General features: G+C 46.3%; 2 protein-coding genes across 4 annotated transcripts in view; one reads left to right on the forward strand and one right to left on the reverse strand.

The window, feature by feature from the left end:
• The window catches only part of LOC124001287 (catenin alpha-2), a 724,530-nt gene that overhangs the window by 212,253 nt on the left and 487,655 nt on the right, over positions 1 to 24,622 (reverse strand). The gene's annotated exons all lie outside the window — the stretch shown is intronic.
• On the forward strand, positions 15,388 to 20,054 carry LOC124001288 (leucine-rich repeat transmembrane neuronal protein 1-like). The gene has a single exon (XM_046307953.1). It carries the CDS (start codon positions 16,764 to 16,766, stop codon positions 18,345 to 18,347), a length of 1,584 nt encoding a protein of 527 aa, XP_046163909.1. The 5' UTR covers positions 15,388 to 16,763; the 3' UTR covers positions 18,348 to 20,054.

Consider the following 24,622-nt stretch of genomic DNA (forward strand, 5'->3'; position numbering starts at 1 on the left):
TGCGGTCCTGAGTGCTCTGGAGCAGGTTTTCATCCAGGATCTCTCTGTACTTTGCTGTGTTCATCTTTGCCTCGATTCTGACTAGTCTCCCAGTCCCTGCCGCTGAAAAGCATCCCCACAGCATAATGCTCCTACCACTATGCACCACTATGCACCACCATAGGGATGGCGTCAGGTTTCCTCTAGACATGATGCTTAGCATTCAGGTCAACATGTTAAATCTTGGTTACATCAGACCAGATAATCTGAGAGTCTTTAGGTGCCTTTTAGCAAAATATTTTCTTTTACTGAAGAGTCACTTCCGTCTGGCCACTGTACCATACAGGCCTGGTTGGTGGAGTGGTTTTAAGATGATTGTCCATCTGGAAAGTTGTCCCATCTCCACAGAGGAACTCGAGAGCTCTATCAGAGTGACCATCAGGTTCTTTGTCACCCTACTGACTAAAGTCCTTCTCCCCGATCGTTCTGCTCTAAGAAGAGTCTTGGTGGTGCCAAACTTCTTCCATTTAAGAAGGATGGAAGCACTGTGTTCTTGGGGACCTACAATGCTGCAGAAATGTGTTGGTACCCATCCCCAGATCTGTGCCTCGACACAATCCTGTCTCAGAGCTCAACAGACAATTCCTTCGATCTCATGGCTTGGTTTTTGCTGTGACATGCACTGCCAACTGTGGGACCTTTTATAAGCAGTTGTGTGCCTTTCCAAATCATCTCCAATCAATTGAATTTACCACATGTGGACTCCAAACAAGTTATAGAATCAATGGAAACATTGATTTTGAGTCTCATAGCAAAGGGTCTGAATACTTATGTAAATAAGGTATTTCTGTTTTCTATTTTAAATACATTTGGTAAAATTTCTAAAAACCTGTTTTCACTTTGTCATTATGGGGTATTGTGTGTAGATTGCTGAGGATTTTTTATTTTTATTTAAACCATTTTAGAATAAGGCTGAAACATAGCATAACATAACTGTATTAATAAATACATTTATAAAATAAAATCTTCGAAATTAATAGGATCTCTCTCTCTCTCTCTCTCTCTCTCTGACGCTCTAATAAGTATTTACAAATCAACACAAAGCACATAATTGGAAAACATACAAGTGTTGGAAAATCTAAAGGAAGCTCTCTATCCACCACTTTCTCTCTCTGTCTTCTCTGACATATCTCAAGTGCCAGATGTCACCGTTTGGCTGTTGTCAGTGTCATTTTATCAAGTGCCAATCACATTTTTGATCTATACTCATCCCTCGAATGCCCTCTATGTAAAGCGACTGAAGTTGAAAACCACTGCAATTTGAATGTGTTTCTTCCGCAACAGCAGCTATCATCAAACAGCGCTCTTTTCCCCAGTGTCCCCTTTGCTGTTCCTGTTGATTTTCCATGACATGACGAGACTCTCGAATGAAGTGTGACTCGGGCTGAATGATTCATGGTGGGGGAGAAAAAAAAAAACATAAAAAGAAACCACTTCAAAGACAAAACAAAATTCCTTGGCACCCAGAGGCAAACTATATCTCGCACACCCAAGGCTTTTAACACATTCAAAATGAGATGAATATTAAACGTATGAAAGGGGTCAAGAAAGACAGCCTTCCCTTTTCCTGTGACCTTCACGCCAAGCCGTTGCCCTGACAACGGGCAAGCCCATTCCAAAAAATGAAAATGAAAACCAAACATACAGGAGTACGAGTGTGACAAAATGATTGCCTCAACTCGGTGAGAAACGACAATGTTGTGGCAAATCGACGCCATGTGTGCTACACCGTCATTCGCTGACACATTAATAAGGGGGAAGTGTTCGTGCTCTCATTGACATTTCCATGGATCGAACATTTTTAATCTCGACCTTCAGCTGTATCTATAAAAATATAATTCACTCTGCCTTGTATTTGACAAAGAACTAGTCATTTTGAGGCAGAGTACTGTAGTAGCTAAATGCTCCTTTAAAACCCTGTATATTTTATTCTGTACCTGTTGGGAAGTGAACCCCAACACGTCAACCATGATATAATAATATAATAGCAATACTATTTTGCTTAAATGTATGCCAATCATCCAACGCAACTTGCAGTAGCGCATTCATACATTCTCCATAATGGTGGCTCCAGCGGGAGTCAAACCGACGATCCTGCCATTGCTAACACCATGCTCTTTGAACTGAGTCACTCGGGACCACTGTGCTTGTGTGTGTGTACCTGTTGGGCAGTGAACCCCAACACATGCACAACTATATCGTCTTGTTCCCAGCCTATTACCATGTTCCCAGGCCATTACAGCACTAATGACAGCGCTGTAGCCTAACAAGCAATGCTGGACATTGGGCCTATATACAGCAATACACTCTTCACGCTGCCACCGTCACACAATCACACACACATACACACACTCACACACATATACACACGTACACACAATCACACACACAGGAGTGCAGGGTTGTGTCTATACTACTCTATAGTACTGTAAAGAGAGCAGTAGGTCTGAAGCAAATGTCACAGGGGAGCAGGTCATCAGCTCCATATGTGCTCTTTGCACACACACACACACACACACACACACACACACACACACACACACACACACACACACACACACACACACACACACACACACACACACACACACACACACACACACACACACACACACACACACACACACACACACACTCACACACACACACAGACCAATGGCATTATTAACCCCTGAAAGCCAGTTGGAGTTGGGCAGGTAACTGGGGGGTTACAATTTTGGGTGGCAGAGAGTGCAATGCTCCTCCTCCCTCTTTTCGGGGTGAACTGGGCCATCAGAGCTATCAAAGAGGTAGGCAAGGAGGAGCACAGACTGAGGGGAGAGGGTGGTCCAAAAAGAAAGGTGTGTCTGGCTACTCACCCAGTGGGGGGGGGTGGGAAGGTGGTGAGAGGGGTAGTCTCACTCATCTGACAGGCAGACCAAAGTTCCCCTTGGTCGACTGGCGCGAGGCACCAAGGACAGCAGCACAGACTGCGTCCCAAATGGCACCCTATTCCCAGCCAAAAGTAGTGCATTATGTAGGGAATAAGGTGCCTTTGGATGCAAACACAGTGTTTGATGTGGGGTTTTTTCTGATGCCGGTGCTATTATAGTCCAGAGCGTTTAGGATGCTAGACCACAAGGCACTAAAAAGAGAACAGCCACAGACCCACACAAAATAACACATGGGCTTCCCCTCCACTGGTGTAACTCAGTAACCCCCCCCCCCCCCCGAAGGTCGGGGTTCGGGCCCCCCGGAGATTGCTTTATTATGCAGCGTAGCCTACTATCTATAGCTATATACCATATTTAGTTGCTATTGCTACACTTTTTCTCAAATGAAAATGATACACGAAATAGCCTAACAACGTAGAGGCCCATAGTGGCTACAGTATGCGACGCTGTGCCAATGTTTCCCCCCGCGGCCTGTGGGTCCAGGTTGCAGGCCCGACTATTTTCGATACGGAGTATTGCTGAGAAATTTTTGTGCCTTATATGTCCACTGCACTGCACACAAAGTCTCGAATGATGCGTGCCGATATACACTCGAGATAAAAGGACTGTTGATATTGCAACCACACAACTCAAACACCAGTTCACCGGTATGCGCGACATCGCAAACCACTAAAGATGATCGTCTGTTCGTGTCTGCCAATCGATTGGGTGTCCGTTCTCCAGACGACCTGTCCCCAGTGCTTCCTATACACTTCCTCTCTTTCCATAACGCGTTGGAGCCGGCAATTGAGGAGAATGAGATGGCTCAATTAAAGACGTTTCAGAGCTGCTGTGTTTGGAGCACCACACCCTTCTGCACAGTTTCCCTGATGTTGCTACAGCAATCATGCTATTTATTTTTTTACCATCTATATAACTGTCGCTTCTGGAGAAATGGTTTTCTAAACTAAAACTCATAAAGAACTACCTAAGGAAGCATTAGGCTCTCGGTCTGATATGAGCTTTTCAACACCTGAGTTAACTCCACTCATTACACTGGTGCCGTTGTAGCCTTGACTACGGCATTTGTTTTCGGCGATATCCCCTTACTCACTGAACCCAAGGAACAAACACTTTAGCTTCCTCGTTGATATGGAAATGTAAAAGGTTGATGAATGACTCTTTGGAGGGTTACTGTCAAATCGATATATTACATTTAATGACAGGTGCATGGGGCCCCCAGGACTTGTGGTATCTCACATGGGCTTTTTAAACACAAGTTACCCTCAATAATGACTTAATCATGGCCTTTCACGGTTGCTAATTAGGCTACTGACAAAACAAATCTTCTCATCTTAGTCATTTCCTGCATCATGAATGCATCAATGCGTCATGGATTGAATAAACTGTATTGATCTGCAGAGGGGAAACAGTATTGGTCTTTGTTATCATGGATGGTGAACCGGGAGGTGTTCACCTGCGGCGACAGGCTTGTTCCTGTCGTGACATGCTCTGGTTGCCGCAGAGGCTCCCGCGTTCCCGGTGTTTTTGTTATCCAATAAGAAAATGTTATTAAAATCTTACAAATCCTCATATTTCACCTACAACAAGCGGTAGAAACTCCTCACCCATCCAGCCCAGAGCTGACCAACTGTAGCCTATAACTGGGAGCTGTGAATGGAATTGCCATCTGCTGGAGGTTACCCTCCATTGCAGCCCCCCCCTCTCCCCGCATACTGCAGCCTCTTTCTGGGTAGCTCTGTGCCACTGACCCCCTTCCCCACCCGTCCTTCTCCTGCCTGTCCACATTATCTCAGCAGAGGGCCAATTAGCCATCATCATCTGGCCTGTTTTGTCGAGGCGCGTCAGGAAGCCGAACTCCCTCTGATCCAATAGTGGATTTAAATAATGGATCTGTAATTACGAGTCTCTGGCGAACCTTCTGTCAACTCAATCTGATGACGAGACAGGCCGAGGCAGACCCCTCTATCAACGAAATGTGATGCTGACAAGGCGGAGGCAGAATGAGAGACAAACAAGGGGGACAGTGTGGGTGGACTAAGTGACTAAGTGAAGGGAGGATGGGAAGAGGGGGATATGCATGGGAATCATGCCTGTGTGTGTCGCTTTAATGATGTGTCGTGTTAATCATTGAGTGTGTGTGTGTGTGTGTGTGTGTGTGTGTGTGTGTGTGTGTGTGTGTGTGTGTGTGTGTGTGTGTGTGTGTGTGTGTGTGTGTGTGTGTGTGTGTGTGTGTGTGTGTGTGTGTGTGTGTGTGTGTGTGTGTGTGTGCGTGAGTGCATGCGTGCGTGCGTGCGTGCGTGCGTGCGTGCGTGCGTGTGTGAAGCCATTCTACATATAATTTCTACAACTTCGATAGTTTGTCTAGTCCACACTTTTCCAGATAAGGGATTTCAAATGTTGCTCTTTGATTCTCAAATACATTGTCCCACTGACAATTGCTACGTTCCATCACACTGGAAAGAACATAATTGGGGGAGTATAATTGGGGGAGTATAATTGGGAGATGTGTATTTGACAGACATGCTTCACTGGGTTGACTAGAGCGTTGAGGACAAAACTCTTCCACCGCCATGTAAGAGCTACTGCCACGAGGACAAGTTCACTGTCAATACTGTTTTCACTAATGAAAAGTGACAGCAAGCAGATCTGATGGCACAAATGGCATCGTATCCCTCAATGCCACATTTGGGAACCAAAAATTAAGAGTACAGATGAATGTTTTTGGAAATATCTGTATTGGTTCTCTTAATTTTGATAAGAGAGATGAAAATGTAATGAGTTTAATGTTGCCATTAGGGTGGGGTGGGGTCGCCCGAATTGCTGGCAATTTCTGGTCCCAGCTGAAAAATACCTCTGGTCTAAGCAGAGGCTCGCATAACAATGCTGACATGAATAAATCCTATCAAAGAAAAGGGGTGACGCTAGGTCTCAAATGACACCCGATTCCTTTTATAGTGTGCTACACACAGTGGAGTAAAAGTAGAGAGGATAGGGTAGAGTTTCATAGATTTCCACTGATAGCAGATCTCTTCAGACAGTGACACTAACAGAAGAACAGGTGGAGTCAAGTGATCCCTTACTGAGTACGAATGTACTGAGTATTACAAGACACAAGCATACACACACACACACACACACACAAATTGCACCTCCCTTTACGCATGGACCGAGATACAGAAGAAGGCAGCCTTGGCCGTAGAGCCTTTTGGGTCGGTGGGACTCGAGAGCCAGCCTGAGCCAGCTGTGGCCTCAGACAAGAAATTACTCACTGGAAATGGTTTACTGCCAAGGGCAAGAATCAATAAGAAGTCACACTTCTACCCATTGGGTAAGTAATAGAATAGTGAGGAAAAAAGAGGCGGGACAAAAAGAACAGGATGCTTCTGATGCTGCTATTTGTTGACCCGACTCAGACCCCAGTCAAGAGGCTGTCAACCACGAGGAAAGAGCTACGGGAAACCAGCTATCCGTGCGAGGGGGGGGGATCTGGAACCATTCAAAATCTGACATTGGCCAGGAACATGGCAACATGCTTTTACAGCAGCAGAAACAAATCTGAGACAGCCAACCAATTTACTTTTCAAACAAGATACACCAGACAAGACAAAGTCGATAGGGGGGGGGGTTGTGTTCATCAGGGGACTCGAAGAAAGGCAAAGGACAAAGGCATTCAGACGTAGCTGTAAACAAAGCTTAAACGCTGATCTCTCCTCTAGCTCAAGTGTAATTAGCTTGCGGAGAGAATGATTAACCCGAAACCACCACCATTGCATAACGCCTGTAATTCTTCGAGAGGTACTTAATAATTCAGCATTTCTATGGCTCGGCAGAGCCAAGGTGACTAAGGATGAATGAGGCAATGGATAATAACATTCTTCTACTATCAAAAACAGCCTTACCAAAGTAGTGTATGGTGCATAACCAAAGGGCAATGTGTTTAAAAGGCCACCCTACTTTCTGCACTACTTTTGGCCCAAGCACCCTATTCCCAACATAGGTCACTGCTTGTAACCAGACCACCCATTCTCTAGATAGTGCAGTAGGGTGTCATTTGAGACGAAGCCTTGGTGGTAGTGTAGTGAGAAGAGTAGCCAATGTATTGCCAAATGGGAATACGTTGGCTATGAGTACATCTAGTAGCCATGTCCAGGTGTGACGTATGATGAGGATTTATGAGATTAGAGCAGATAGCCATTAATCCGGAGTTATTGATGGGTGTTGAACCAGGTATGATAGGCTACTGTCTATAGTGAGTGTCTGGTGTCTAGTCCATTCGACCACAGAGGATCTGTCGAGCTCCAGCCGCTAGAATGCAAGGCAGTGGCGGCCATTTTGATTTTTGATTCTCATCTTCACTCTTGGTAAGGAATGAACTCTCATCTATCGAGCTACAGTTGAAGTGGGAAGTTTACATCCACTTAGGTCGGGGTCATTAAAACTCGTCTTTCAACCACTCCACACATTTCTTGTTAATTAACAAACTACAGTTTCGGGCAAGTTGGTTAGGACATCTACTTTGTGCGTGACACAAGTCATCTTTCCAACAATTGTTTACAGACCGATTATTTCACTTCTAATTGACTGTATCACAAATCCAGTGGGTCAGACGCTTACATACACTAAGTTGACTGTGCCTTTAAACAGCTTGGAAAATTCCAGAAAATGATGTCATGGCTTTAGAAGCTTCTGATAGGCTAATTGACATCATTTGAGTCAATTGGAGGTGTACCTGTGGATGCATTTCAAGGCCTACTTTCAAACTCAGTGCCTTCTTTGCTTGACATCATGGAAAAATTAAAATAAATTAGCCAAGACCTCAGAAAATAAATTGTAGACCTTCACAAGTCTACAAAATAATATTATATATTATATATAAGTCTGGTTCATCATTGGGAGCAATTTCCAAATGCCTGAAGGTACCATGTTCATCTGTACAAACAATAGTATGCAATTATAAACACCATGGGACCACGCAGGTGTCATACCGCTCAGGAAAGAGATGCGTTCTGTCTCCTAGAGATGAATGTACTTTGGTGTGAAAAGTGAAAATCAATCCCAGAACAACAGCAAAGGACCCTGTGAAGATGCTGGAGGAAACAGGTACAAAATTATCTACATCCACAGTAAAACGAGTCCTATATCGACATAACCTGAAAGGCCACTCAGCAAGGGAGAAGCCACTGCTCCAAAACTGCCATAAAAAAGCCAGACTACGGTTTGCAACTGCACATGGGGACAAAGATCATACTTCTTGGAGAAATGTCCTCTGGTCTGATGAAACAAAAAAAGTTAAAGCTTGGAAGTTAAAGTTAAAGCTTGGTCACAAATGGGTCTTTCAAATGGACAATGACCCCAAGCATACTTCCAAAATTGTGGAAAAATGGCTTAAGAACAACAAAGTCAAGGTATTGGAGTGGCCATCACAAAGCCCTGACCTCAATCCTATAGAACAGTTGTGGGCAGAACTGAAAGAACGTGTGTGAGCAAGGAGGCCTACAAACCTGCTCTATCAGGAGGAATGGGCCAAAATTCACTCAACTTATTGTGGGAAGCTTGTGGAAGGCTACCCGTAACATTTGACCCAAGTTAAACAATTTAAAGGCAATGCAACCAAATACTAATTGAGTGTATGTAAACTTCTGACCCACTGTGAATGTGATGAAAGAAATAAAAGCTGAAATAAATCATTCTCTCACCTATTATTCTGACATTTCACATTTTAAAATTAAGTTGTGATCCTAACTGACCTAAGACAGAGAATTTTTACTAGGATTAAATGTCAGGAATTGTGAAAAACTGAGTTTAAATGGATTTGGCCAAGGTGCATGTAAACTGTGGGTGTCAAGAATGAAACATTAAAGCTGCAAGGTTTTATGGCTGGTAGGCTGGTGAGTGCAATAGCGTCAGAGCTCAGTATTTGTGCAATAAATTACGCAAGTGAGATGTTTGCTGACCAGCCAGCGTCCTTAGAAAATCCCTTGTGTTCGCATACTGTAGTTCAAATTGCCAATACAGCAGAAAGCATGAAGGAAATATAATAGTATGTTGATTAAGCATAACCAACTTAAACAACACAAACACAATCTACGTTTAATTAACAATAAGTGCTAAGTTGTTAAATAGCTAATTCCACTTCCTCAGTAACTGCCTTGCTTGGTTTTCATTGATTTAGCCTAGCGATGGGGACAAGTTATACCTACTAACAGAAAACAGAAGGCCAATGAAGATGGATTTCATGTATGGAGAAGAGAGCCTCTTTCAGAATGCATAGCTGCTGTAGTTGAGCGCAACAGTGCAAACAACACACCTGACACGTTACCAGCGGTTCAGAGGGTCAGAGCCTGGTCAGAGCACATCGGGGTTATGGGATGAATTCCAGCATGGGCAACATAAACTGAATATATCTGTCAATGTTGACAGTTTAGCGATTAGCTTGTACTAAAAAACATCTGATAGAGGACATTTTGTGCTTGTGCTCACATATTCACATGCCTTCAAAATACATTATCTTTAAACGGGGCGAAGGGGCTCTTGTCACGGACATGTCTACGTCCCCCAGATGCACAGTGTAGCCAAATGTTGACCTTCCCTGGCCGCCCATGGGTAGGCATTCGCAGGAGGATGAGTAGGCCTCTCTGCACCATGACGATCCGCTCTGGGCTGCTCTGGGCTACACTGATAGCGTGACAGCACTTTTCAGAATGGAAGGAAAGAAAAGAGAGAGGAGTGAATCACGGCATGTAAAGTCTCTCTCTCTCCCGCTCTCCAAAGTTGAGTCGCCCACACATTAGTTCCACGAAGATGGCGATTTCACTCGAGATGTTTTAATTTGTTCTGCTTTTTAATCTCCGGGCACACAGACTGGCGTTCTGTCATTTCAGTCTCGTTTTCCCGGGGATGCGGAAGTCCCCTCAGCGAAAGAAGCATGCCATGTTCTCTCCACACAATTGTTTCCCCCCCAGTCGAAATGTCCCCCTTTTCCGAAATAACTCGGAAAAATCATCTTGGTTTCTTTGAATGTTCACGAGTCAAAATAGAAGGGGAGGGAAAGGTAATGCCCTAGTTTCCCAAATGCTGCTTATCCTCCCTCTAGTCTACTCTAACCTACCAGAAGCAGCAATGACGTGGTTTTGAAGGAACAAATGAAGGTTATTGTTCAGACGAGTCGAGATTCCTACCTGCACCTACCGCTCATCGTTAATAGGACGGTGTTTGTGCGTGGGTATGTGTGCATGCATGCTCGCGCGCGCGCGCACGTGTCTGCCCTCTCCGCAGCCACAATCTCTTAAATGGTTTAAAACGGATGACCCCGGTACACCTATCTCCTGTCTGCTGTGTTAAGTCATTATGGTGCTGCCAACTCATTAGTGGGTGTAGCAATCCATCCGTTACGGGTCTGACGAGAGGCGGGCCGAGGTAGAGGGGCAGGGACGAGATATGTCTGACTGGGAGACGTCGTCCACGTCCCATAGTTTTACTTCTCCCCTCACGGTGCATTTTAATGTCTCTTCCCACTGTGGAAGCTTTGCAGGGGCAGCCTTCCGAAGGCGTGAAAACAGCAAAACACTAAACCACAAGAAGGTGAAAGGGACATGTTTCGTTGGAGCATCACTAACGAGTACTCAAGATAAGTCTGTGGCATTCAGAGCGAAAAAAAACGCCCTGCTCCTTCAGAATGGTTGAACGTTAGTTGCTATAGCTGCAGTGTTAATATGTCCGTCATGAATTTCAGTTAGATTGGCTACTTAATTATGAATGAGAAATGAGCGACCGTGGAGGTAAAGCAAAGGTGAGAGTAGGATCTCTGTCGCCGTCCAACCATCCTTTAACTGTCGCTAGTAAACCCCGGGTCTTTGGAGCTGTTGATGGCTTTCCTTAGACACATATTCATTAAGGGTTTCAGAGTAGGAGTGCAGATCTAGGATCAGGTCCCCCCTGTCCATATAATCATCTTCATTATGATACAAAAGGCAAAAATGATCCTCGATCACCAGTCTATTAAACACTTTATGAATACGGGCCCTGGAATAGTAGACAGACCGACACGCCAATTACCAGATGAGCCAGGGCCGACGTGGCACTTTTGACTTCTGACTAAATCCACAGCAGAACACCTTAGCAAGGAGTCATGATGTGAAAGTTATGTCTGCTGTCAGAAAGGAGGGATGGGGGAGAGGGAGGGAGAGCGGCATGGCATGTTTGCGTCATGTAAAGGACCGAATCATCAGATTCGTCACAGCTCATTGTCATTTGAAATGAACGGGAGTGAGATGACAAGGGTTGGGAGAGACGGGCGGGGTCCGTGAACCAGGGTACCCTGGGAGCTGGGAGCGTGGGGACCTCTCTGAGAGGAATATATTATGTAACACTGTCCGTCTCTAAGTGGCAACAGATCAAATCTGTATTCACACTGGACAGCCGGGTCCTCAAACAACCGTGAAAAAGAGACCAGGCAGGCAGCAGTACATGTTACCAAATGCCGATGTACTTGATCTAGTTTGGTTTGACTCTTTTCCGTTCAATGGACAAGGAAATAAAAGCTAGGATATATCAATGCAAGGAGCTTAATCATAGTGCGTGAATCGTAGAGTCGGCAAACCCCCATGACATTTGGAAACCATACTCTCACCATGCTACGGTCTTTGCACTTCTGTTCATTAAAAGAAAAAAGGAAGAAAAAAAATGTTTTGACCAACTGCCATTTTAAGCATACATTTCTGGTCGGTTTGGTCCCTAAAAACAAAAGCATCCATAGCAGGGTAATGTAGGGTAATGCTGCCATATATAGTGCATTCGGAATGTATTCAGACCGCTTGACTTTTTCCACATTTTGTTACGTTACAGCCTTCTTCTTCTTATTATTATTTATATTTAATACATTGATTTTTCCCTCATCAATCTACACACAATACCCTATTATGACAAAGCAAAATCTGATTTTGGGATTTTTTTTGCAGATTTTTACAAAATAAAAAACGTTACATTTACTTAAGTATTCAGACCCTTTACTCAGTATTTTGTTGAAAGGGAAAGGGGGATACCTAGTCAGTGGTAAAACTGAATGCCTTCAACTGAAATCTGTCTTCCGCATTTAACCCAACCCCTCTGAATCAGAGAGCTGCGGGGGGGCTGCCTTAAATCGACATCCACGTCTTCAGTCCCCGGGGAACAGTGGGTTAACTGCCTTGCTCAGGGGCAGAATAACAGATTTTTTCCTTGTCAGCTCGGCAATTTGATCCAGCAACCTTTCAGTTACTGACCCAATGCTCTCTGCACCTGTAACATGTACGCTGGGAGTCGGGAAGCAAGTGCAGAGACTGCAAATGTAAAAAATAAATAGAACATAGTACAAAACAAGAAATATGAAAAGCGTACAGGCATGAAAAAGCAAGAGAGTCAATAACGCCTGGGGAAAGAACCAAAGGGAGTGACATATATATGGGAGGTAATCAGGAAGGTGATAGAATCCAGGTGAGTGTCATGAGGCGCAGGTGCGCATAACAATAGTGGCAGAGAGGAGGAGCGGGAGTAGACGTGACAGTACCCCCTCCCTGACACGTGGCTCCAGCCGCAGGACGCCGACCAGGGGGACAGTCCGAGGACCAGGACTGGGCCGAAAGCTTCTGCTGAAGCGCAGGAACCTGTAGAGCCAGGTGAGGCATGGAAGCCCGGCGAGCCGGCTAAGGCATGGGAGCCCGTCGAGCCGGCTGAGACATGGGAGCCCGACGAGCTGGCTGAGGCATGGGAGCCCGACGAGCAGGCTGAGGCATGAGATCCCGACAAGCCAGCTGAGGCATGGAAGCCTGACGAGCCAACAGCGTCTTGAGAACCTGTCGAGCCAATCGAGGCTTGAGAACCTGTCGAGCCAATTGAGGCTTGAGAACCTGTCGAGCCAGCTGAGGCATAGAAGCCTGACGAGCCAACAGCGTCTTGAGAACCTGTCGAGCCAATCGAGGCTTGAGAACCTGTCGAGCCAATTGAGGTTTGAGAACCTGTGTAGCCAGCTGAGGCATGGAAGCCTGACGAGCCACCTGATGCATCCACGGTTGCTTCGGCAGCCGCCCTTGGATGTGACATCACCAGTAAGAAAAATAAATCCATGTAATAACTACAGGGAGTGCAATTAAATAATAAATAAAACATAGTACAAAACAAGAAACACAAAAAGCATAGACATGAAACAGAAACAGAGTGAATAACGCCTGGGGAAAGAACCAAAGGGAGTGACAGATATAGGGGAGGCAATCAGGAAGGTTATGGAGTCCAGGTGTGTGTCATGAGGTGCAGGTGCACATAACGATGGTGGCAGGTGTGCGTAATGATGAGACAACTAGCGACAACTAGGGCCAGAGAGGGGGAGCGGGAGTAGATGTGACAGCGTCTTTGGCAGATATTACAGCCTTGAGTCTTCTTGAGTATGACACTACAAGCTTGGCACACCTGTATTTGGGGAGTTTCTCCCTTTCCTTTCTGCAGATCTTCTCAAGCTCTGTCATGTTGGATGTGGGGCGATGCTGCACAGCTACTTTCAGGTCTCTCCAGAGAAGTTTGATCGGGTTCCAGTCTGGACTCTGGCTGGGCCACTCAAGGACATCCAGAGACTTGTCCCGAAGCCACTCCTGCGTTTTCATGGCTGTGTGCTTAGGGTCGTTGTCCTGTTAAGGTTATTGTTCAGATGAGTCAGGACCCCAGTCTGAGGTTTTCATCAAGGATCTCTCTGTACTTTGCTCTGTTCATCTTTGCCTCGATCCTGACTAGTCTCCCAGTCCCTGCCACTGACAAAGATCCCCACAGCATGATGCTGCCACAACGATGCTCATCACAGGGATGGTGCAAGGTTTCCTCCAGAGGTGATGCTTGGCATTCAGACCAAAGAGTTCAATCTTGCTACCATCAGACCAGATAATCTTGTTTCTCATGGACTGAGAGTCTTTTGGTGCCTTTTGGAAAACTCAAAGCGGGCTGTCATCTGGCCACTCTACCATAAAGGCCTGGTTGATGGAGTGCTGCAGAGATGGTTGTCCTATGTCCACAGAGGAACTCTAGAGCTCTGTCAGAGTGGCCATCGGTTTCTTGGTTAGCTCCCTGACCAAGGCCCTTCTCCCCCGATTGCTCAGTTTGTCCAGCTATAGGAACAGTCCTGGTGGTTCCAAACATATTCCATTTAAGAAGGACGGAAGCCACTGTTGTCTTGTGGTCCTTCAATGCTGCAGAAATGTTTTGGTGCCCTTCACCAGATCTTTGCCTCAACACAATTCTGTCTCAGAGCTCCACTGACAATTCCTTCGACCTCATGGCTTGGTTTTTGCTCTGACATGCACTGTCAACTGTGGGACCTTATATAGACAAGTGTGTGCCTTTCCAAATCATGTCAAATCAATTGAATTTACTCCAGGTGGACTCCAATCAAGTTGTAGAAACATCTCAAAGATGATCAATGGAAACAGGATGCACATGTGCTCAATTTTGAGTCTCATAGCAACGGGTGAATACTTAAGGTATTTCTGTTTTTAACTTCTAATACATTTAAGTTCTGCAAACCTGTTTTCCCTTCGTCATTATGGGGTATTGTGTATAGATTTCTGAGGATTGTGTTTATTTAATCCATTTTAGAATAAGGCTGTAAGGTAACAAAATGTGAACAAAAATCAAGGAGTCTGAATACCTTCCAAAGGCTCTGTACACCATATTCAGATGAGGCCCAATAAAGTGAGCTGAGTCATTTACCATTAAATGTGTCAAAAAGTGTGTAGAATCAGGGCATACAATAACATTGTTTCGATCACAAATCATGAATATTATTATTATTATTATTATTATGACATCTGTATTGTTATGTAATTATGCAGCATCAGCCCCATCGGTTCAGCCAAGACTTTGGAACATTTCCCAGCTGGAGGGATAGAACGCACATAGAACACCCTTTCAATCATTAGTGGAATATTAGTCTGCAATAATGAGGGAGACTGGATTCTACAAGAAGAGAAGAATCAGATATTGTAGATGGCTTGTTTCAATTCATTACAGGGAGGGAGGGTGAGTGAGGAGAGAGAGAGAGAGAGAGAGAGAGAGAGAGAGAGAGAGAGAGAGAGAGAGAGAGAGAGAGAGACAGAGAGAGAGAGAGAGAGAGACAGAGAGAGAGACAGAGAGAGAGAGACAGAGAGAGAGAGAGACATAGACAGAGAGCGAGAGAGACAGAGAGACAGAGAGAGAGAGAGAGAGAGAGAGAGAGAGAGAGAGAGAGAGAGAGAGAGAGAGAGAGAGAGAGAGAGAGAGAGAGGTTCTGCGCTTCAATAAAGCCCCAGTTTTTAAGCCCGGCCCCTTTTGAATATGGAAACGTTTCAAACACTGAACAAAATTGAGCGAGAGAGTAAGAGAGAGATAGAGGAAGGCAGAGGGGAGAGAGAGAGAGAGAGTGAGTGAACGAACAAGCCCGAGAGAGAGAGAGAGTGTGGGGCCAGTCTGAATTGTGAGAGGCTTACGACACTCAGTGAACAGACGGTGCCTCTGCATGCTCTGCCAGTACACTAGTCTGCTGCAAGCGAGGGATCGAAGTGAAGAGTGCCCTGCCTCTCCTCTCCATCCCTGTCACACACCACCTCTGCCTCCCTACTAGCAGCCTCCTCAGCCTCTCAGCTGTCCAGCCTCAACCAACAAAATCCCTCCAACCGACCAGGGGAAAACACCACTAACAACACAAGTGGATATGAACAGAACCCAAAAGACAGGAGGACGCAGGAGTCAAGGGGCTTCTCACAGGAGATAAGTGGGGATCTGAAAGAAGGATACTAAAAAGAAAGGACAAAAATCAAAGGGGGGAACAGAGAGAGAGATAAGAGAAGGAGAGAGACCCTGGCATTACCCATCGTTATCCTTCCAATACATTCTTTCTGAAGCGCGCCGGTCGCTCACTGAAATAATAATGACAGAGCTGACTGGATTTAAGCCGTGCAGGTCAGTGATCACTTCAAGTGACGGACGGTAATTTGTGTTGACAGATCGGCCACCAGTCTTTATCGAGAGGGGTTAAGAAGAAGAAAAAGAGTTTTGAGTCATTTTTTCCTCTCCTTTCTTGGTTGGCTTGGTTTTTCTCCGGGATCATCGCAGTAGCAGTGACTGCAGAGGAGCAGGAGGGCGAGAGAGCGAGAGAGAGCGAGGAGGCACGGCACTCATGCATGCAGCCGAGCAGGGAACTTGCACTTCCTAACAAGCATCCACTTGGATTCCTTGGGTCTTTTCTGGCTTCTTTCACTCGAGGAGAACTAAGACATTGTAAGCCTGCCAGGATCTGGTGTCCTGGCTGAAAAGGACGAGGGGGGGTGGCAAATTTGTACCACACTGGGGTCCTTTTTTAGATTCGTACATAATTAGTGCGGGCACAAAGGGAGTCGCTGAATAGGGGTTGTCCGTCTCTGGATAGGGGTGAGTAGGATTCCTTTCATATGCGATCGCTCGACGAAGAAAGCATTTTTTTACCCCTCTCTGCTCGCCTCTTGCCCTCTGATATCTAACATGAGCAAAGTGACTTGCCCTTTATCCCTCGACCCTGTTCTTTTCTTTTTTTCCCCCACACTGGATTCCTCCTCCTTTCTATATAAGTAAATACCTTGGGGAAAAAGACACACGCACAACACAATTCACTACAAGAAAGGGAATACAAAAAAAGTACGAGAGCTGGTTTCCTGCCGGGGAGAGTTTACAAATTACGATGTGAACCATGACAGAATAATACCGGAACGATTCCAATGGACATTTTCTCTGAGGATCTATCAAAGGATTTTCAGGCTGATGGATTTCCTTCTAATTGGCTTGTACCTAAAGTGGCCCCTGAGGAAGCCCCCTGGGTTGATACTGCTGCTGTGGTGCTCGCTGGGCATCATGCTCAAAATGGTCCCCTCTGTGGAGGGAGTCTGCCCACGGTTATGCCGCTGCGACAGCAAGCTGCTCTACTGCGAGGGGCTCAATCTCACCGACGTTCCGCGCAACCTGAGCAGCGCCCTGGGCCTGTCCATGCGCGAGAACAACCTGACGGAGTTGCGCGAGGGCCACTTCGCTGGCCTGTCACAGCTCACCTGGCTCTACTTGGATCATAACAACATCGACGTGGTGGAAGAGGGCACCTTCGACAGGCTGCGCCGAGTCAAGGAACTCGACCTGAGCACCAACCATATCGAGAGCCTGCCCAATGGCACTTTCAGGCCCCTCCCCAACCTGCGCATCCTGGACCTATCGTACAACAGGCTGCAGGCGCTGGAACCCGACCTGTTCCACGGCCTGAGGAAGCTAACCAATTTGCATTTGCGCTACAACGCCCTCAAGTTTGTCCCAGTGAGGATCTTCCAGGACTGCCGGAGCATGCAGTTCCTGGACCTGGGCTACAACCAGCTTCAGAGCCTGGCGCGGAACTCCTTCGCCGGGCTCTTCAAGCTCACCGAGCTGCACCTGGAGCACAATGAGCTGGTCAAAGTCAACCTGGCCCACTTCCCCCGCCTCATCTCACTGCGCACGCTCTACATGCGCAACAACCGAGCTACCGTTGTGGTCAGCACCCTGGACTGGACCTGGCCTTTCCTGGAGAAGATCGACCTATCGGCCAATGAGATCGCATACATCGAGCCGCACGTCTTCGAGAGCGTGCCCAACCTCAAGGCCCTCATGCTGGACGCCAACCGGCTGACGGCCGTGGAGCAGCGCATCCTGGATTCGTGGTCGTCCCTGGGCAGCATCACTTTGGCAGGCAACGAGTGGGAATGCAGCCGCAACGTGTGTGCCCTGGCCCAGTGGCTGAGTGCTTTCCGGGGCCAGCGGGACAGCCAGCTGCTGTGCTCAAGCCCGGACGTGGCGCAGGGCGAGGACGTACTGGACGCGGTCTACGCCTTCCAGCTGTGCGAGGACGGCGGCGACCAGTCCACCACAACCATGAGCTGGTACCCAGGCTACACCGCCAAGGACCAGGCCTGGGGCGGCCCCACGGCCAATCCCTACGATCCGCCAGCCGCCGAGGGTGGTGCAGTCATCACCAATTCCTTCACGGTGACCGTGGCTAACCTCGACGACATAGAGAGCACCATGCAGATCCACAAGGTGGTGACGGGCACCATGGCGCTCATCTTCTCCTTCCTCATTGTGGTGCTGATGCTCTACGTGACCTGGAAGTGTTTCCCGGCGGGCGTGCGGCAGGTGCGCCAGTGCTTCAGCAGCCATCGGCGCAAGCAGAAGCAGAAGCAGAGCATGCAGCAGATGGCCACCATGTCCACGCCGGAGTACTACGTCGACTACAAGCCCAACCACATCGAGGGGGCCCTGGTCATCATCAACGAGTATGGCTCCTGCACCTGCCAGCAGCAGCCCTCCCGGGAGTGCGAGGTCTGATCCGACCCTTTGGAGTGTGTATGGAAATGTCTGTGTTTACGTGATTTTGTGTGGATAATATGGACTACTACAGAGACCCTTTTTGGATATATGGGATATATTGGGTGGGTTGGGGTTGTATAAATGAGGATTGAAACCAGGGATCCTGCTATGGACACTATTTACACTGTGTCACACTGTGCTGCTCGCCCCCCCCCCCCCTACTGTGGAGGAGAAGGGTGGAGGACTGACTGAGACCGTGGATTTATTGCTGTGGATCTGAAGGGCCTCTATGGACACTATGGAGACCAGACTCTATTTTGCCTGTTGACTTGACAAACAGAATCACCAGAGATGGAATATTATGTTGACTTTATACAGAATGACCAGAGAGGATTACTATGTTTGTAGGCCCCAACGGTTTCTTCTTCTTTCTTCTTCTTCTCTACACCAGGAGTGGATATTATTTCTTACTTCAGAATATTCTGCTATTGTCTAAAGACCACCTGGGGACACACTGGCCAGCCATAAACACACCATTTTTATTGTGGTAATACAACGACAACAACAAAAACATGACAACGACCCCCCAAAAAATAAAAAAAAGATTGCAAAGTTGGATAATAAAAAAATAAAAATAAATAAGATTATAAAATCAGTGTAAAACATGTTTAAAACGCAAAGAGTGGGAGAAAAAAAAAGATGCAAAATGCTATCCTATTTCTTTTGTAAACTACGAAAAAATATCATGTTTAAATAAATGAATTGCTATTCACAGTAAAGCCCTTGTGTTGTAAGGAACCTTTGGGGAGAGGGCTGGATTGTGAAAAGAGATGCCGTGCTCGCGTTGGTGGTTGGAAGAGAAAGAGCATTTGTCTGGCGTGCCTACTGCAGTATCTCTAGTTGGTTAAAAAGACAAGGGGCCAGGGGGATAGCCTAGCTATACTTCATTTCAAATGTTAAACCTTCTCCAATCTGAATATCAGATATTTTCTTGATCCCTCATTCCCTATTTGTGTGTGTGTGTGTGGTGGGGGGGGGGGCTCGCTATAGATGTTGTGGTTGCTTCCCCCGAATTCCACCACCTTCCCACTTCCCCTCCCTCTCCTCTATCCTTTCTCGATGAAATTGATCTGACCCTTTCTAATCAGGTGGCGTCATTTTCACGTCACATTCGTATGTCGTCTAAGACATTCACACGGACGATACACAGGCAGAAGCAGAGAGAGAGAGAGAGAGAGAGAGAGAGAGATCATGATCATCTGAGAGATATAGAAAGCTCTGCCTTTTTTGCCTTTTCCTTCGCTTGGCTGTCATGCTAGAGCTTTGCCATCCTTGCACCGCGAGGGACACATCAAAAGGAGGAGGAAAATGCCTCGCCCCACACTATTCAAATCAAAACGAATTCTAAAATAGGAGCGAGATGAAGAATTGAATATGTGGGCTTTTATCCATCTTAAAGAGACACCAGTAACACATGACACTGCACGTGCCCGGGCCGATGGATTTCCTGACTATGTTCTGCGTGTAATGTTGAAACATTTGTTCTTTCAATACAAGGCTATTTTGGGTATATTTTTCTCTCTGGTCGTTCCTCATTGTGTGAGTGAGAGATGTGTCGACAGAGGGTTTGGTCTCTTGCACCAGTCGACAATTGACATGTAGGTGCTGCTAGGGGGAGAGAAATGAGTGATGGCTAAGGGAAGGAGTGATTGCGGAGGCCGCAGAAAGAAGGTGTAGGCTGCTCTCTAGTGTCCTAACATCAGCAGGAAAGGCAGGAGGGCAGGAGGGAGGGAAGAAAATACACTAGACTCAGAGCTTCTGCACAGTGTCACAGTATGATTGCATGCGTACGTGTGGTGTGACTGAAATCAGTAAATACAGCCTACTGTCTGTGTGTTTCTATATTTCTGTGATTGCACTGAGCACATGCTGTTACTGTAACTAAAGAGACAGAGACAGAAACAGTGAGAGTAGTTCTGAGGTGTAATCCTTTGCGTGTGTGTGTGTGTGTGTGTGTGTGTGTGTGTGTGTGTGTGTGTGTGTGTGTGTGTGTGTGTGTGTGTGTGTGTGTGTGTGTGTGTGTGTGTGTGTGTGTGTGTGTGTGTGTGTGTGTGTGTGTGTGTGTGTGTGTGTGTGTGTGTGTGTGTGTGTGTGTGTGTGTGTGTGTGTGTGTGTGTAGTAGTACACTGTGTCCAGCGGTCTCTAGGCTGACCTGTGTTCCTAGACAGAATGCTGCAGCAGCAGCATCAACATCAAGTCTCAATATCAGGTTAGGAGCTGATTTAGTTAGATTTAGGATTAGGGTAAACTAGAAAGGTTCTCAGACTTTTTCCCTTCAGCCTTTTGTATTGGCTGTATAAGCCCCTACTGTTGTGCTAAAGCCTGAACTATAGCCTGTATACAGATGTAGGATCGTCAATTGAGCAGGATGTGAATTATTACGTGGATTCAAATGAATCGACCATTTTGCAGGGGTTGATCCATTTTTCAAAAGGAACAATATGGTCAGAAAGTGGACATTTTTTAAACCTCAAATCCACGACAAGTTGTACATTTCATGCAACAGGGGTGATCCAATTAAGATGCTCCATCGTTAGGCCACATTGGGTGAATGGTTGCAGTTGAACAATATCATGCCCACTAAACTTGTGTGTGCACAGTGCCACGTGTAAACTCGTACAGCACCAACCTAAATCTATTCTGATTATCTACCGTACGGGGCGTTTCACAGAGTGGAACACGAGACCAAAAGAAACACCGAAATAGTAAGAAACAACAACTCAACTAAAATGTGCAGTCTTTTTCTTTTTGCTGTGTGGAGCCGCTCAAGAGAACAACAACAACAACAACAACAACAACAACAACAACAACAACAACAACAACAACAACAACAACAACCGGCGACCGACAACAGTGGAATTTGCCATTTCAAATTCATGATCTACTTCGTATTCATGATACCTCCCGACCGGGCGGCCCACTTTCAAATCCAAAAATGGCCATGAATCATAACTAGGCATGACATCTGTATGCTAAGTAGGCTAGCCACCGACCGATACAGCCGAGCAGAGCAGGGCAGAGAGAGACACATCATAGCGAGATGTGAGATATGGGATATACCGATAGTCATTTGCCTATTATCTTATTCTCTTCTTCATTTTCTTTCCTGATAGTCCCTCAAATCATGCAAACTGCCGGGCCTATATTTAGGCTGTGTTGTCCTGATTTATTTGTATAAATATCCAATGATGCCTTGACACACAGGCTACTGATGGCACCTCCATTTTGTTTCAGTATTTTTAACACGCAATGGTTGGATAGGAGGGAGGCAGGGACAGGGAAGGGGGTCTGCTTATTTGAAAGGGTTGTCCTTAAGACTCCAGGATGCACCCACAGCCCCCCCCTCTCTATCCCACCCTCTTTCTCTCTACCTCTATTTGACACTCTGTGGGGAGGACCAAAACCTGCAGGTGTTTGTTGACCGATTCAGACAAGGGGTCATCGCCCCCAACAGGGCATATCACCTCTCCTACAACCTCCCATTATTAACAACCTGATTGAAGACACCTAGCAAAATCGATACTAACACAGATGACTGGCTTACCAAATGGACTCGCTTCCATGATCACCTGATGATCCTCTGATTACCGATTACATACTGTTCGACATTTTTCTACATGCTCATGCTACAGCTATTGACCGTCTATGGGAGGGCAAGGAGAAAATAATAATGGTTTATTTATATGGCACTGCATTATGGATATGGCAGCTAATTAGCACTGGTGATGGAGGAGAATAGAGAGAAAGGGGCGGACTGGCCGCGATTCCGCTCACATCGTATCTGGTGTTGGGGTGGGTGGGGGGGTTCGGAGGGGGATAAAGTTTGATATTGGTTCTGTTTGAAATGGAAATTGTGCGAGGAATCGTGACAATGGTTTCTGTACGTCGGAGAGCACAGCTGTGTTTAAAAGCAGAGAGGAGAGAGGATGGATGGAGGGGGATGTGTGGTGATTGGGTAATGCACTTCTTAACAAGATTTGAATCTTCTGTCTCCAAGCTGTGTGTGTGTGTGTGTGTGTGTGTGTGTGTGTGTGTGTGTGTGTGTGTGTGTGTGTGTGTGTGTGTGTGTGTGTGTGTGTGTGTGTGTGTGTGTGTGTGTGTGTGTGTGTGTGTGTGTGTGTGTGTGTGTGTGTGTGTGTGTGTGTGTGCATACAAGAACGAGATCAAGCCATTACGTATGTGAATGACGAAGACTATGTTCGGGAACAGGATGTGCTGTTTTACCAAAACTAAAAGAGAGGATGTTTGGAATGACAAAAAGAAAAGAGGATACACACATACACACACCCACATAGGGTACGACAGACTGCAGGATGTTACTATGTGTGAACAGGGATGGCACGAGCCAACTTTAAAGGTCACCCCCACACCTCTCAGAGCAGATAGAGAGACCCAGCAGAGCTCAACACACAGCACAGCTAACAGCTAACAGCTAGCGTAGATCCTGTTAAACACAGCACGGCTATCACAACCCATCCGGCTAACACAGACCCATACAGCACATGGCATATCTGGATAGCACACACACACCGACACCTTAAATGACAGGGTCACGTAAATGTCATAGACAACCCATCTGACAAACACAGTGCAACGCCTTGAACGGCAGGGTCATTCAGTACAACACAGGAGCCATAGGCATCTGGTAACACAAACCCCAACCAACAGGGTCACGGTCAGAGGCCATGTGTGGCTCATTGTGTGTAATGCGTCCTACTTCCTGTGTAACATCTGTTGTGTTGTAACGGGTGATTTCTGCAGCAAAGCACATTTCCCCCCGAGAGATAATAACGTGTTCCACTACTTTAACTACTCTAGTAGGAACGATACACAGGAGTATAATGATGGTCAGGGGGGGGGGGGTGGAGGGGGGGGGCTCCAAACCATAGAAATATAATGTTCCTATTAAAGACACTGCATTTTCCGCCTGTCCACACATTGTGGTATAATTGACCTGAATGGAGGTGACCACTCTAATCATTCTAGTTCTGCGGTCCAAACACCACTGACACACGGATGTGTGACTAGTCAGTCAGGTCGGCAGCCAGTCTTCCGCAGCTGTTTACACTGCGGGCTCAAGTCGACGTCAGAGTGAGGGGTCACAGGGAAATCGTCATTGGCTGCGCTGTAAAGGTGAGTGGTTGCGTGACATTCACAGAGGCAGAGACTCGGGTGTGCTCAATCACCTTTCCTCCGGGGAAATGGTTTACGTCGTGTGATTAGGAGAGAGTAGTGGTTAGGGGAAGTGTGTGTGTGTGTGTGTGTGTGTGTGTGTGTGTGTGTGTGTGTGTGTGTGTGTGTGTGTGTGTGTGTGTGTGTGTGTGTGTGTGTGTGTGTGTGTGTGTGTGTGTGTGTGTGTGTGTGTGTGTGTGTGTGTGTGTGTGTGTGTGTGTGTGTGTGTGTGTACAGTCCATGGCAATAATGCTTAAAGAATGAATTACCCTAACGTTTTGTGCACCGGGGTTTCGACCAGGTGCCCACTGTTTTTTCATTGGGGCCCTGCCATGCATAATAAACGGCTCACACCCACTCATAAGTGGATAGGTGGCAAAACCACAAAGTGGCGGCGGGTTTATTTACGATGACAGTCCATACTTCATTTTAAATGCTTTATCAGGATCGATATTGGAATGATCATCGTTGACTCTCACAGTGCTCACACTTCTCGTTGTCTTTCTCGTCACCGAGTTCTATTCCATTCCATTACATTCTCTAGCCACTAACTTACGTTGTACAGATGTAGGATCTTAACTTGAGCCAGTTTGCTATAACAGTGACATAATCCTGCAGCAACAGGAAATGTGAATTATTATGTGGATTAATGGACATTTTTTTGCAGGGGTTTGATACATTTTTAGTTACGGCAAATCAAAGTCTAACCATTTTAAGTAGAAATGACAAACTTTAGAGGCCTTTTTAAACTTTTAATACACTACAAGTTTTTGAGTATAGACTACACAGGGTGTGTGAGTGCAGGCTAGCTATGACATGCAGGCGGCACTGCTCTGTTTTCATCATATAGACTGATTTAGACAGTGGGAAAGAGACAGAAAGGCAATGTGTGTGTGTGTGTGTGTGTGTGTGTGTGTGTGTGTGTGTGTGTGTGTGTGTGTGTGTGTGTGTGTGTGTGTGTGTGTGTGTGTGTGTGTGTGTGTGTGTGTGTGTGTGTGTGTGTGTGTGTGTGTGTGTGTGTGTGTGTGTGTGTGTGTGTGTGTGTGTGTGATGACATAACC

Source organism: Oncorhynchus gorbuscha, linkage group LG17 (assembly GCF_021184085.1).
Source record: "Oncorhynchus gorbuscha isolate QuinsamMale2020 ecotype Even-year linkage group LG17, OgorEven_v1.0, whole genome shotgun sequence".
Lineage (NCBI taxonomy): Eukaryota > Metazoa > Chordata > Actinopteri > Salmoniformes > Salmonidae > Oncorhynchus > Oncorhynchus gorbuscha.

Coding starts and splice junctions, on each gene's coding strand:
- LOC124001288 (XM_046307953.1), top strand. CDS start 16,764: ATGGATTTCCTTCTAATTGGCTTGTACCTAAAGTGGCCCCTGAGGAAG.